At 40.9% G+C, this 14621-nt stretch overlaps 1 protein-coding gene across 1 annotated transcript in view; it reads right to left on the reverse strand.

The window, feature by feature from the left end:
• Nucleotides 1-5497: 5497 nt before the first annotated feature.
• LOC124274011 (hemicentin-1-like) overlaps nt 5498-14621 on the reverse strand; it is a 101606-nt gene continuing 92482 nt past the window's right edge. The window contains exons 6-13 of the mRNA XM_046709344.1: nt 12017-12352; nt 11396-11713; nt 10683-10970; nt 7548-7829; nt 6843-7154; nt 6576-6686; nt 6317-6332; nt 5498-6203 (exon numbers count right to left, since the gene is read on the reverse strand). Coding sequence (XP_046565300.1) covers nt 5498-6203; nt 6317-6332; nt 6576-6686; nt 6843-7154; nt 7548-7829; nt 10683-10970; nt 11396-11713; nt 12017-12352 — 2369 coding nt within the window. The remainder of the gene's footprint in view (nt 6204-6316; nt 6333-6575; nt 6687-6842; nt 7155-7547; nt 7830-10682; nt 10971-11395; nt 11714-12016; nt 12353-14621) is intronic.

Genomic DNA, 14621 nt, shown 5'->3' on the forward strand with positions numbered 1-14621 from the left:
CGTGTGTAGCTTGAGTGTAAACGTGCGTAGCTCTAGTGTAAACTTGTGTGCCCTGAGTGTACACGTAAATAGCTTGAGTTATGAGTGAGTTGAATTTTACGCCGCACTCAGCAATATTCCAGCTATATGGCGGTCTTGAGTTATGAGGAAATAGTTACTGGTATATTTTAATCTGATGGTTACATTTTCATATAGTGACAAATGTATTTGAAAGATGACGAATGATCATTTACACAAACACTGCATTGATCACAATTAGGCAGATGTTTATATCTATATTTTAGATAAATGAATATATATGAATGTTATGCAAGTCAGCTGTTACTTTATGTTTAAAAAAGAAAACCCTGCCATAATCGATGCATCTCAACTATCAATAGTTCAGGATTTGCTCCGTCGCACTGGGATCCAAGATTAGATTATACTCATGCATAATGTGCGTGCACGTGTGTATACGTATTCTAGTCATTTTTTAAAAAAACTAGACGGAAACACGTGATCAATTTTGCTTTAGTGTATCTGACAGTAGTTGAAATACATTGTTTGTATATGACTCTTCCAAATTAAATGTGCAAATCCATAAGGAAATATTAACGTTAATATAAATATGCGAATGATACCAGTTTGGTTCTTTCGAGAGATTTTGTCTCTGTCACTTAAGGACGTAGGAATCCTTTCAGCTGACAACAATACACATTTTGCATTACTGGTGACAAGTAAGGTCCAAAATCAAATGTCTTTGACACACAAACACAAACAAAAAGCCGTTTAAAGTATTTATTATAATAAGCAGTTCAAAACAAACTCAATTTAATGTATATGTAAAGAGGAAATCATTCTCACAATGAAACAGATCGGGCCAATCAGCATTATCAGTGTTTCCCAGTCGTCTAAAGCGGTAAAAGAACTTCTAACTTGAGACCAAAATAATTTTCCCACAGACTATTTAAGGCTTTTTGGTATTAGTAAGTGGAAACTATCACGGACCATGTAATTATAAATCTTGTCAAATAAATGTTATTATATGTAACAGTTATACAGTATGTACAAATATATAACTGAGTCAAAAAAGAAACTTCACAAAATGTAGTTTGAAAAATAATGAATATTTTTTCTCTGATGATACATCTATGTATCCGAAATGGGATCCCTATCTTTCGACTCTAGAAAAACGTTTGCAAAACCAACTCAAACCCATCCATTCGTCGTGCAAATGACGTTAGTGCCAAATCAGGTTTTGCACGTGCAGTCGATCACGTGATCTTCGCATCGAAGTTTTCTTCATATGCACGTGTTTGCATTGGCCTCAAGAATTGAAAAAAAACACTTTTAAACCACAGTTCTAACGGTACTTGAAATACCATGATGGTCAAATGTGCAACGTGAACGTGCCGTTGGCATGTTGCAAGCGGGAAGATCAGTTATTGACGTCGCAAGAGCAATGGGATGCAGCCGTCGTACTGTGTATGACTTGCGAGGTCGTCTACAACAAACTGGCACCACTTCTGATCGCCCAAGGTCGGGTCGTCCACGTGTGACGTCACGCGCAGAAGACCGTCAAATCGTCCTACGTCACCTACGTGACAGATTTCTACCGGCTACACGAACCAGGGCTGAGATGTTTAGAGGTCGACTGTCCTCACAGACTATTCGAAATCGGTTGCGGGCTGCCAATCTCAATTCTCGACGTCCATATCGTGGGCCAATATTGACGCCGTTTCATCAACGTCAACGTCTACTGTGGGCCCAACGTCACCTCCGATGGACCCAGAGAGACTGGAATCGAGTCGTCTTTAGCGATGAATCCAGGTTTACCCTCAGATTCGCGGACGGCAGGCCCAATGTTGTGTACAGGAAGTCGACAGATTCGGGGGCGGAAGTGGCATGGTGTGGGGTGCTTTCTGTGGGAACAGGCAGTCGATGAGGAGACGGTGTTTGGCAGTGGTGAATACGCGGGGCGGCCATACACGATATTGAACTGAGAGATCTCAGCAATGAAATTATACCAATTTAACCATCTTACCATCTCTTGTTCTTTTATAGTGCCCTGAAGAAAGAATGTGAAGTTTCGTTTTTGACTCAGTATATGTTTAAGTTCTAAAACGATATTTTACACTAATCTAAATCGCTGGCGTATTTATAGCGAATAATGAGTAAGGGAATGATTCACTCCATTGTTTTAATATTTATACTATTTTTTTCAAACTCAGATTACTGAAAGCTTGCTCCGAGTACTATGCTGAACAGATTGTAACGTTCCATGTAATTGAGGACAATTTGTATAATAAAATGGACATTTGTTAGCGTTATAAAAACCTGTCTAGAACTGACAGTAAAAATATCTCAATATATATATGCCGTGTATTTGCTAGACATATATACAGTGTATTAGACTATAAAAATATGTTGACAACTGACAGTAAAAAAAACTCATAATACAGACAGTATGTAAAGTTTACTTATAACAGGGTTTAGTAGCACATTTTCATTATGTTAAAACACATACATGAAGCGTTGTAATTAATGCTAAACTTATTAATATTTGAAGAAATAAAGAATTTGCAATACATCTAAATAATAGAACAAAGCACTCAGTCTACAAAAAGACAGATCACTGTATGCATTTTCCTCTCCCGATCTTTCTAATCGCTTGTAACAAAAAGCACACTGCTAATTGCTGGTTATACCACAATAGCATCAATACAAACGATATTTATAATAGTAATAGCATATTTGTAACGCGCATATAGACAAGCTTATGCATGCTCAAAGCGCACAAATAAAAATGCAAGTAAGGAAAGAGCTGCAATTCAAAGTCTATCTTGAACATGCGCTTTTTCAGCTTGTATTTAAAGGTATGAAAGGTCACAACAGTCTCTGAGACTCTGTGGGAGGCTGTTCTAGGCCATTGATCCTGCATGGACAAAGGACCTGTTTCCATACTGCACTGTCAAGAACAAGTAAGTTCCTATCCTGTGAACGGAGAGATCGGGAAGGCGTGTACACGGTCAGAAGATTGGATAGATAGGAAGGCGCAGTTCCAGTGAGACAGCGGAAAACAAGGCATAGGAGTTTAAACTTGAGCCAGTAGAGAGTGTACAGTATAGGAGTAATGTGTTCATATTTTCCAGAGCGAGTCACGATGCGGGCGGCGACGTTCTGCACTCTCTGTAGCTTGGCTATCTGGGTCTTTGATGCACCGGCCAGGAAACAGTTACAATAATCAAGTTTACTTATTACAATTAATAATGCAAGAGTCTTGGCAGATTCAACTGTAAGACATTGGCGAATATGTCCAATGTTGCGGAGTGACATGAAACAGGTTTTGACAAGATGAGATACATGATAATCGAACGACAAGATTGAATCTAAGGACACGCCCAGGTCTTTGGCTTGATCAGCAAAGTAGATGCGTGAATTATCAAATTCCATTCTTTAGCAAATAATCTGTGTACATTTTGTACAGTTAATAATAAATCGACACAAACATAGATATAAAATATATCATGACAGCATGTTTGGGATAACTGTACTGTGTTTGACGAATTGGGGACGTATAGCGGTGGTTACATAACCGCAAATTTAGTTATATCGACGACGCGTAAGCGGAGCCGATATAACGTTAAATTTGCGGCTATATTCGTCAAACACAGTACAGTCATCCCCATTCTAATTCAACTCGTTTTACGCTGTTTTTTCGTGAAAGAAATTCATTATTTAAACCTGGTCAAAGTTCCTCTAGGTCAAAGGTTAATCATATAGCTCCTCCAACTTACACCATCGCCAGAGAAAGTAGTTCCCTTTTCAAACTACACACGTTTATTATGTGCACACAGACTAAATTTGACAATGATGAATAGATCATAGTATTATAGATAAAATGGACGGTATTATGATGAAACCGCCCTCTAGTTACAGAAATGAGCGGCCAGCTGATTCCTCAACTACGGGCCATTATCAGTTCTGTTGTCAAATGATGTCACAGCAGGTGATGTCAAGCTCCATAATGACGTCATAAACCTTGTTTCAAGATCTAACAGTGTTGGGTCAACAGCCCGTTAAGAGTAAGTTGTTTGAACTTAAAATTAAATTTATGATACTGTTTTGTCTTTTTTAACACAAAATCCACCCATTTTAGCTAGATAGGGGAGATAATTGACCAATGGCTTCTGCAAATGACAATGTCCTGCGAAACAGCGTTACCCAAAAAGTGTAGGGATACATTCAGAGGTTTCGGTGAATCGGTTTTCAAATTGCGACCGTATATGCTGATTATACGGTCGGAAATTTATAGCATTGACCAATCAGAACTCGTGTTACATACTAAGTTGAATTAGAATACAGGTTTAACTCTCTGGGCCTTATAGCAAAGCACTCATTACAAAAAGACATAGTGATACACGTGTGTGTACCCACACATAGCAGAGTACGCGTTATGCCTTAACTTCATAAACATGACGTAAGTTTATCGAAGTATTCGTGCAATGGATTTCTTTCGCGGTTTTAAACAATTTGAGAGCGTTGTCCTTCGATTACTGCGCACAAAACGTAAACAATTCCTTAATACAAGACATATTTGGTTTATACTTCTCAAAATATGTACAGTTAACGCATATACACACGTTTTCTCCATGTAAAACAAGTGCAAAAAATATGCTTCATAAGTCAAGTAGTGATACCTGAACACATACACCCACCAGATTAGACACTTGCGGGCTGATCTGAATGTCAGAGCAAATTTAATTCAACAACATTATAAACTTGACATCCATATTATTGATATTAATTGTGAGGGATGATTTGTAGTCATGTTGTGCTATACACACGGCAATTAACATGGTTCTAGGTGACTGATGTAAATAATTTATCCATGATTGTAAAAAAAGTCGTCAGGCAAAATAATCACTTGCAGTGAGTCATTTGGGCATCGTAGCAACTAATGCAATGGTAAATGCAAGCACACAGACATTGCAAAACAGGAAATCGCATAAAAATATTACAAGTTTAATCAGAAATTAAATTCAAAATATACTTCGAGACACATATCACAAGCGTGAGAGTGCCATGAGCAGGGTTAATGTTGGACAATCAATGGCAGCAGTTGCACGAGCCCTAGAGTCTGAATACACAGTCTGAAGACCCTTGAGCAACATACGGGCACTGCTGCTGATCCACCAAGGCCTGGGTCGCCACGAGTGACGTCACACTAAGATTATGGGCAAATCACGAAAGTCATCTTTGCAACAAATGTGTAAGTTCAACCTCCACAAGAAGGCAGTTCTTCAGTGGTAGAGTGTCAGCAGAGACCAACAGGAATCGACTGTGCACCATAGGTGTCTCAACAAGACAGCCATACACAGGACGTACACTGACGGAAGTGTGTTTACATTGCGCACTGCTGATGACAAATTACTTGTGTTTTCATATTTGAAATTTGTTTGGGTGATTTTCCCTCTTTTAAAGGTTTTACACAGTACTTGTGACACATGTTTGAGTACTAATCATGCGTAATATCATCATCATTGTCCAAGGCTGTGTAAGTATCTCGAGGTTGGTGCGGCATCAGATTCTCATATCTGTTGCAAGGCAAATCAAGAGGTTCACTTTCAACATAATCCTCTCTTCCTTCCTCCAAGGGATCATCTTCTTCTGCCTTAATTGCTGTTATCCCATCTATTCCAGAATAAATTCCACTGATCGTGGGTAACTTGTCAGTGTCTGTTTCATCAGGTTCTTGAGTCATGAAACTTGTTTCTTGAAACTGATCTGTTATCGCTGCTGCCATATGTCCAGATTCTCGTCCTCCAGCCGCCCAGTCAGCGTCAAAAATCCTGGGTTCTGAATGAGTATGGGAGCAGTGTAATGTCATAACCATCTCATCCTTAATGTCTTCCAGAATATCCAAATCAGGCTGATGCATTTCAGCTTTCGTTTCTTGCTCTGTTGGGTGTTCCTCCGTGTTGGTAGCGTCCAGTGACCTCGCCTCTTCATATTCATCATCTTCACCTTCCAGCTGTTGCCTTTCCCGCCTGTGCCTTGCACCGCATGGAGGTGGAATGTTGTTATCACCCGGGACATCACCAACAGGTTGCACAATGTTGCCGGCGCCAAGATCAAGTAAATCGGCATCGTCGATTTCAGCATACTCTCCATCATCGATATTTTCTGTCATGATCTGGATGGGTGTGACGTACGATCTAAACCTGTGGAGTATAGTGGGGTTAACAGAACGCTCTATAATGCATGCGTAAACATGATCGCACGTTTATATATATGACATGTCCCAACATAAGAAGAATAAGGAGATACTACTTGCCTTAGGTTCCAGTAGTCTGAAAAATGAGAGAAATAATAACCGTAGCGTTTGATGCATGATGCTTGAAGATACTTTAAAACACGAAATGAAGATTGGAGGTATGTACAGGCTGTTCTGACAATCATCTCTATATTACTTACTTGATAGGTCGATACTATTTGGAATATGTATCAATAATGGCAACGTAAGCCGAAATCAAAGACAGTAGTGTAAAGAAATTAAGCCTCCATTTAAATCTTTTAAACGACATTTATCTCACCTCTCAACCGGTTGAGTCGTGAAAGTATCATACCAGCAATTATACCCAGAGTTACAATCACAGCCGCGACTGAAGAACCAGCAACCAGAGGAAGATTCGTTTCTGGAGTATCTGAAAGTGCACTAAAAAAACATGTCACAGACGTAATCATACCCATGTAAACATTGCATTGAATTATACTTCTTGTAAGTTTACAGTTTGTAGTTCATAGAGATTCACCAAATTTCGGACACTTCATAATTCCATAAATGAATTAAAATTTCCTACCCGGTTTGGACGAAAGAATCATAAAATTCTGTCTTCTGTCATTGTATTCGACACTGAATATGTATGCTCCAAAGTCTGCACTAGTGATGTCATTATTGACGATGAGAGAATATTCAAATACATTGTTCGTCATATTCCTAGTTGTCAGGTAAAAGTTCTTTATATCAGTAATGTCTCTTAAAGACCCTGTTCGTGTGAGGCCCAGTTTTGGTTTCGATGGTGCTGGGTGTGAACACAGCGTGATATTAATGATGACTGAAGGAGTCTTTTCATTGGTCACAAGAACATGTGATGCTTGTTCACGTGGCATTCCTGAAAGGAAATGTGTACATTCATATTATCATCCATGGCACCAGGAATGTCCTCCAGACAATATACCCATGTGTCAGATCGAACACCGGGGTTCGGCGTGATAAGCGTATATTTATCCCACTACTGTATATCTAATGAGGAATGACGAGGAGTCGACAAATACCAGCGTACGAGTTAGTAGTTAGTAGTAGCATTTGAGTTCATTCTACAAAACGATAACAGTCTGATGAACTAAATAACCACGTATGCATTTATATCTACCCGACCTCTCTATATATAATGATGAATTTAGAAAAGTGCAGAAATAGAAGCGTTTGAATGCGCATTTACATGTTTTCTACTCTGTTGAAATTAATTACCATGACATAGTGATTTTATGATCGAGACACAAACCATTTAAGACAACTGTACGTTGTTCATCTTCTGATGCACCAGCAACATTCGTGGCTCTACAAGAATACACCCCGAGCTGAGAACACTTCCTTACAACCATAACATGTTCATACACATTCTGTTGTGTCCTGGACATATTCACTGTTGCCAAGCTGTTGTTCCGAATAAGAGATACAGCTGGGAATGGAGGCCCCTCAACCATACACCTGAAGAGGACCACTTCGTTTTCCTTCACAGTTGTATGTACTGTTCCATTCACTGTTAGTTCTCCAACTTCAAGTTCTGGGGACAATGCTTTGTTATTAGGGAAGAGAAACTCACAAACCATTCAAAAGATTGTGGTCGAAAAAAGTAAAAACACCGATTCTTTCCAGAGGAAATATATGTTAATGCTATTTGATTTCCTGAAGCTGTAATGCTTTTAGAGTACATGCAATTAGGACAATAAAACTCACATTACATCATGGCTTGTAACAGATAAAACAGATCTTTCTATCCTTGCACTGACATTTTAAAGCCAGTTGATTTCATGAAACCGTACATTGTCTTTTGATTGTACATTTTCAACTGATAGGTCTATTTCTAATTATGTATGACGCTACAACAGCTATAGCTCGAGGAACTATTTATCCCAGCTAGTATGGTATCACTGACGTTATATAATACAGATACTTCAGGACATCGCTTCAACATGTCAAACAAAGATTTGAGCTCAAATCTGAACAAGTATAAGACTTACATCTTCTATCCGAATCACCAACAAAAATAACTCCATCTAAAGTGGTTTACACAACTGTACTTATTCATAATTAAAACACAATACATAAGCAAGTGGAATACCGTCAACACCGTTATTTCCAAAGAGGTCTTATATTGGTACTTCGACATTTCTAGTTGTAGAAACATTTCATATACACATATACATAAAGAAGTGAAACGAGTTAACGTGTCTTATGGAGTCATAACCCTACAATCTTCTTACATTTGAAACCGAATAGGGATACACTTCATGACTTTCTTACCACACTTACATGAAAATACATTCGACAAACATAGTCAGCAACAAGTAGACTCCACCTAGACCAAAGAATCATATCTTTTTTGCATAGGAATAGTGTCTGAATGACAAAATGATAACATTCACGGAGTCTCGATGAGTCCGTGGAGTTAGTTCAGTGCCGATTTATCATGATCGTTTGTGGTGTGAGGGGTTTTGTTTGTGTGTATGAGTTTATGATTGACTGTGTATGTGTATATGTCTGTGTATGTATGTGTGTATATGGCTGTGTGTGTATGTGTGCAGGGGTGTGTGTGTGTGTGTGTGTACATGTGTGTGTGTTTGTACTCGTATGCATGTATGTAGAACAGAACAGAGTGTAATACGTGTGTCGCCAACTGATCGTATAGGGGAGGTAACAAGTACCAAATGTAACTACTGAAGCTCTCATATAATAAAAGTACAAGGCTACAAAAGTAGAATCTATCATCTCTTACAAAATTAATGACAGGTAGTTAAACTATGACTGACGGACTGACTGGGTTTGGTTTTACGCCTCTTTTAGCAATATTCAAGCAACATCACGGCGGGGGACATCAGAAATGGGCTTCACACGTTGTACCCATGTGGGGATTCGAACCCGGGTCTTCGGCGTGACGAGCCAACGCTTTAACCATTAGGCTAAAGACATGTAGTTAAACTATGAGAACTTGTAAACCTGACTATAAGCGTTAGCACACACACACAACTCTGAACTAGCAACCTTAAAGATTGAAACATGAAAATCCGTTGGTGAATCTCGTCTCACACAAACACATGTTGTTTCTAAGAAAAAGTATGATTGTCAAGTCAGAGTCCCTCTGTTTTTTTTACCATTGGCATACGTACTCCTTCACTCATCCAGTCCGCGAAAACCGCCTCTGCCTCGATGAAACCCTCTGCTACGCTGAGGAGGGTACACAGGAGACATCGCTGCCGCTCTTCGAAGATTATATTAAGCACGTGACGAAAACCCTGACGTGTTACGTTGAAGTGACCCGTAGAATCACGAAAAAGTCGGGTCAAACTGACCTTGAACTGCGGGCGCTGAAAACTCGTTTTGTAGATAAGCTATCTCTGCTTGGAGGATGATTAAAATCTGGTCGTGACGACTGTCACAGTCCGAATGGCTACATTCCAGTAATAAAGAAATACACTTTATAACAGTTTTCTTAGAACGTGAACATTTGGCAATGGTATTGCAATCTACTTCCCTAACGACTGCCATTTACGAGTAATTCTGGGGGTAGTTTTACATTAGAAACCGTGTCCCTCACACTCTGGTATTCACCTTGAATATCTCCGTCTCCAGTAGCGACCATTTCAGCGCCGATTAGATTGGGACGTCAACGGTTCCCGGTCACCGTCCTCAATCCTAGGGTGATAAGACCCGCTCTCAAGTGCAGCATCGCGTGCTCTTAACACTTCACAGTCGCCAGACACTTTTTGTACAAGGGACCTAATCTTGTCAAGCTTGGGACTCTCAGCTGATTCTGATTTTTCCAATCACATATTGCCGCAACAAAATGGCGGCCGTCCTGCCTGCTGCGTGAACAGAGCAAGAATGATTACGTGACGTCACAAGTGTGACGTCACGGTGTAACATGTTGCTGCTTCACATGACAACTATCAGTTTCTGTCCATGTCCAAATAGGGAATTGTGTCGAATGCAGGACATGTTGAACAGTAACCAACAATGAATTCACCATGCATCATGCTTACAATCCGGATTGTATATCCACTTAAAAGCTGGACAATGTGACTTCAGATCATACCCACGGCGTGTAGATGTGTATTAATAACACGATGTGACACTATGGTTAAACAAAATGCCATTATCAGAACATGGTAGCTAGCAAGGATTATGTGCTGTTCACATTATTTCAATTGCACGTGGTAATGATAAATAACGACTAAGGTAGTGTAGCCCTCATGCATATTATTGGGAGATACATTTTTCCATTTCAGAATTAAGCTATTTCCAATGAACTTTATATCAAGCATGGTTACTTGTTCCCATAAGTATATTGTACATTTGTGATATCAGCTCCAAGCCAGCTCTATGATTCACCTGCCCAGTTCTTGCATTCAGCACTTACTTGCTAGCATGTGGAGATCGACTGTATCACTCCAGTTGGATGCAAGACCTTCCTCGGTAGATTGACATGTATAGTTGCCCAGGTCCTCTTTCTTCACATCAGTCACAGCCAGGGTTTGTCCTGAAGCGTTGAACCTCTCACCAACTTCAACCTCTTGTCCGTTTCTCTTCCAAGTGTATATCATTCCAAGATCATGGTCCACGGGTACAATGGAAGAATTGATTTCGCATGTCAAAACGATGTTGGTGGTGTTGACAATGACACTGATGTTTGCGTCTGCGGGTTGTCCTTAATAAAATATAATATCAAATTAAATTACTCAATACGAAACGACAAATACATAGCGTGTCTTCACTATCCTTAGAAAGACATTCAGTTTAGTGTTAAGGAAAAAAAATTGCGACCCTGAAAATCAGTGATGACACCAGGTGTTTGTGAAAAAAAATGTAAGCATTTCCTGCCCTACCGGTAGCAGTACTATAGCCATGCCACGGAGGCCTGTAAACCAGACAATCAAGTGATTCATGGACCGGAATGTCCTGTCAGAAAACCTCAAATAACGACTGCTGTAGAGAAGCAAAAAGACTATCCATAAAACCTCAGACAGTGACTTAACACGAATTACTATACCATTGAGAAGACACTAAAAAGTTTCAAAATGTTATAGCACAGAAAATACGTCACTGGTGATGCTTTTGGGCTGTTGTTCCTACCTTGTACATACAGCATGTGATGACAATTGGGACTGGGGTCATCATTCAGTTTGGAACAGTGGTATGTTCCTGCATCCTCTGATGTTGAATTGTGTAACCAGAACTGGAGGATGATAGACTCAGCTGACGTTGTCATGTTCACTATATTGACTCTCGTTCGGTAGGCATCAGAGATGTAGACAACAACAGAGTTTACTGCAAAGAGCACTCCAAATCTAGGTGCCAATACAAGGAAATCCCCATGAACCAGCGGCATCTTCCAAATAATCGAAGCACTGTGTCCTTCACGAACTACTGTATAGTTTTCAAAAGACCCAGCTGAAATAACACAAGTATAGCATAAATATCTACACTACTTTGATCTCGTGAAGATGGGCACGTTTGTTAACAATCGAAATTCATTTCAATTATCAGTGAATAACACGCTATTCCTAAGCATGTCAAATGGTTTTTCTCTATGTGGTGACAGTCGGTAACTGAACAAGTCAGGTCTCAAAACTGTCACTTCCTTGTGAATCGACGGTTTTGTCATGAATATCCAAGTTAAACTACACACGCCAAATACCTATCTTAACACTATCTTACGTCCGAATTTCAATATCGAAGGCAAAATACACTTACACTGTTTTACAGGTGCATACACTTCACTCCATCCTAACTCCGCCCTTGGTCCTACTACAACCTGACACTGGAAGTTATCTCCCTTGGCTGCGCTTACGTCACTGACAGTGAGGGTACTTCTGTGGTATCTAATACCCGTTTTCCTCGCATGACTCTTCTGATTTACGTTGTATGTTATTCTGTCATTCACAGGTATACCGTTCCTTCTCCAGTTCATCAACAGCATCAACTTTACATCAACTGGACTGTACAGTTTGAAGACACTGAAGCAAGACAGAGTTACACTCCTGTCCATGTGAGTTGTTTCTGGTGCAGCGATGTACGGCTGTTGGAAATCTGTAACATCAAATGTTTGTACAGCATTGACTTAACCATTGACATGCAAATGTATGCAACCGCCAATGTGTGGTTGTCTATTATAGACTAATGTCCAAAAGACTTGATATCACGCGTTTGAAAGGCAAATAACGAAAAACAAAACGATAAGGAAATTTTAGGTTGGTATATTTCATTTGAAAATGTTTTTAATAACACGTGTACAAAAATGCATTTCAATCAATCCTTTACAATCATTAGGACAGGCCTGTAAAGACTTGATGGGTCCAAAATGAAAATTTCATTCAAACACACATGACCAGGCAAGTGTGGAAAATATCCTCTCAAAGTCACGTTAGTGCCGGGTATGTCAACCGTAATGGTGCGGTCCCAGTCCCAACGTTACAATACTCGACCTTCTTGACCTGAAGGTCGAGTTGGGGGTCGAGTTGGTCGAGTATCAGAACGAGTTAGGTCGAGTCAGGTCGACTAAGATCGAATCAGGTCTACAAAGTTTTTGAACATTTTTTGACATGTCAACATCTTCCCCGCCTTTCTCCTTGACCTTCGGTCCGAGAATGGGTGGAGACCAGGTCGGGAATAGGTCGAGTTAGGTCGATAAAAGGTTGAGTTTAGGTCGACATTAGGCCGAGTAAGGTCGAGTTGAAGGTCGAGGTGGCTTGACATGCCGATCTGTGTTTGTCTTAGAGTCGATCTGTACTCGGCGTCGACTCGACCTTGAGTCGTCCAACTCGAACTAGACTCCACTTCGACTCAACCTGGAGTCAACCGACTCGACCTGAAGTCAATCTATTTCGACCTCGACTCGACCTAATCGAGTCCGCGCCAACCGCATAAATGGTCGCCATCTTTCCAATTGCTTTATAAAGCCAAACGGCAGCCAGTGGTGGCACATCATCTCCACACCAACCTGCTGCCACCCAGAGGTCAACCCTGAGCACACCACCCTCTCCAACATGCCGCAAAGCAGCAGAACAGGCTGGTATTATCCCCAGCTTTGACTCTAGTGCTGCAGCAGGCATATCTCTGTACCTGCCAAACGGTCTGTTGGACCCTACACACACCTCAGAGGATCAGTCACATGTTCAGAACTAGTAGTTATATACCGAGTCAAAAAAAAGAAACTTCACAAAATGTTATTTGAAAAATAATGAATATTTTTTATCTGATGATACATCTATGTATCCGAAATGGGATCCCTATCTTTCGACTCTAGAAAAACGTTTGCAAAACCCACTCAAACCCATCTATTCGTCTTGCAAATGGCGTTAGTACCAAATCAGGTTTTGCATGTGCAGTCGATCACATGATCTTGGCATCGAAGTTTTCTTCATATGCACGTGCAACGTGAACGTGCCCTTGGCATTTTGCAAGCGGGAAGAGCAATGGGGTGCAACCATCGTACTGTGTATGACTTGCAAGGTCGTCTACAACAAACTGGCACGACTTCTGATCGCCCAAGGTCGGTTCGTCCACGTGTGACGTCACGAGCAGAAGACCGTCAAATCGTCCTTCGTCACCTACGTGACAGATTTCTGCCGGCTACACGAACCAGGGCTGAGATGTTCAGAGGTCGACTGTCCTCACAGATCATTCGAAATCGGTTGCGGGCTGCCAATCTCAATTCTCGACGTCAATATTGTGGGGCAATATTAACGCTGTTTCATCAACGTCAACGTCTGCTGTGCGCCCAACGTCACCTCCGATGGACCCAGAGAGACTGGTATCGAGTCGTCTTTAGCGATGAATCCAGGTTTATCCTCAGATTCGCGGACGGCATGCATAGAGTCTGGAGACGACGTCGTGAACGGTATGCCCAATGTTGTGTACAGGAAGTCGACAGATTCGGGGGCGGAAGTTGCATGGTGTGGGGTGATTTCTGTGGGAACAACCATTCCCGACTTCTTGTCATCTGTGGAAACCTCACAGCTGCTGCTTACCGCGACCAGGTGCTCACCCCTGAACTCGTTCCTTTCATGGCGCCTCATGGCCCACGTCTACAGTTCCAGCATGATAATGCTCGGCTGTATACCGCGATGTTGACACGAAATTTCCTTCAAAACGCTGGAATCAACGTCATGGACTGGCCATCGTGGTCCCCTGACCTTAATCCAATAGAGCATGTTTGGGATGCACTTGGGAGAAGGCTTCATGGTCTTAGGAACCAACCTCACAATTTGCAGGAACTGGGCGCTGCCTTGCAAGAGCAATGGCGCAGAATCCCCAACCACGTGTTCACAAGCATCAGGCAGTCGATGAGGAGATGGTG

This window comes from Haliotis rubra, unplaced genomic scaffold, assembly GCF_003918875.1.
Source record: "Haliotis rubra isolate DU_JTF1 unplaced genomic scaffold, ASM391887v1 Scf187, whole genome shotgun sequence".
In the NCBI taxonomy this organism is placed as follows: domain Eukaryota; kingdom Metazoa; phylum Mollusca; class Gastropoda; order Lepetellida; family Haliotidae; genus Haliotis; species Haliotis rubra.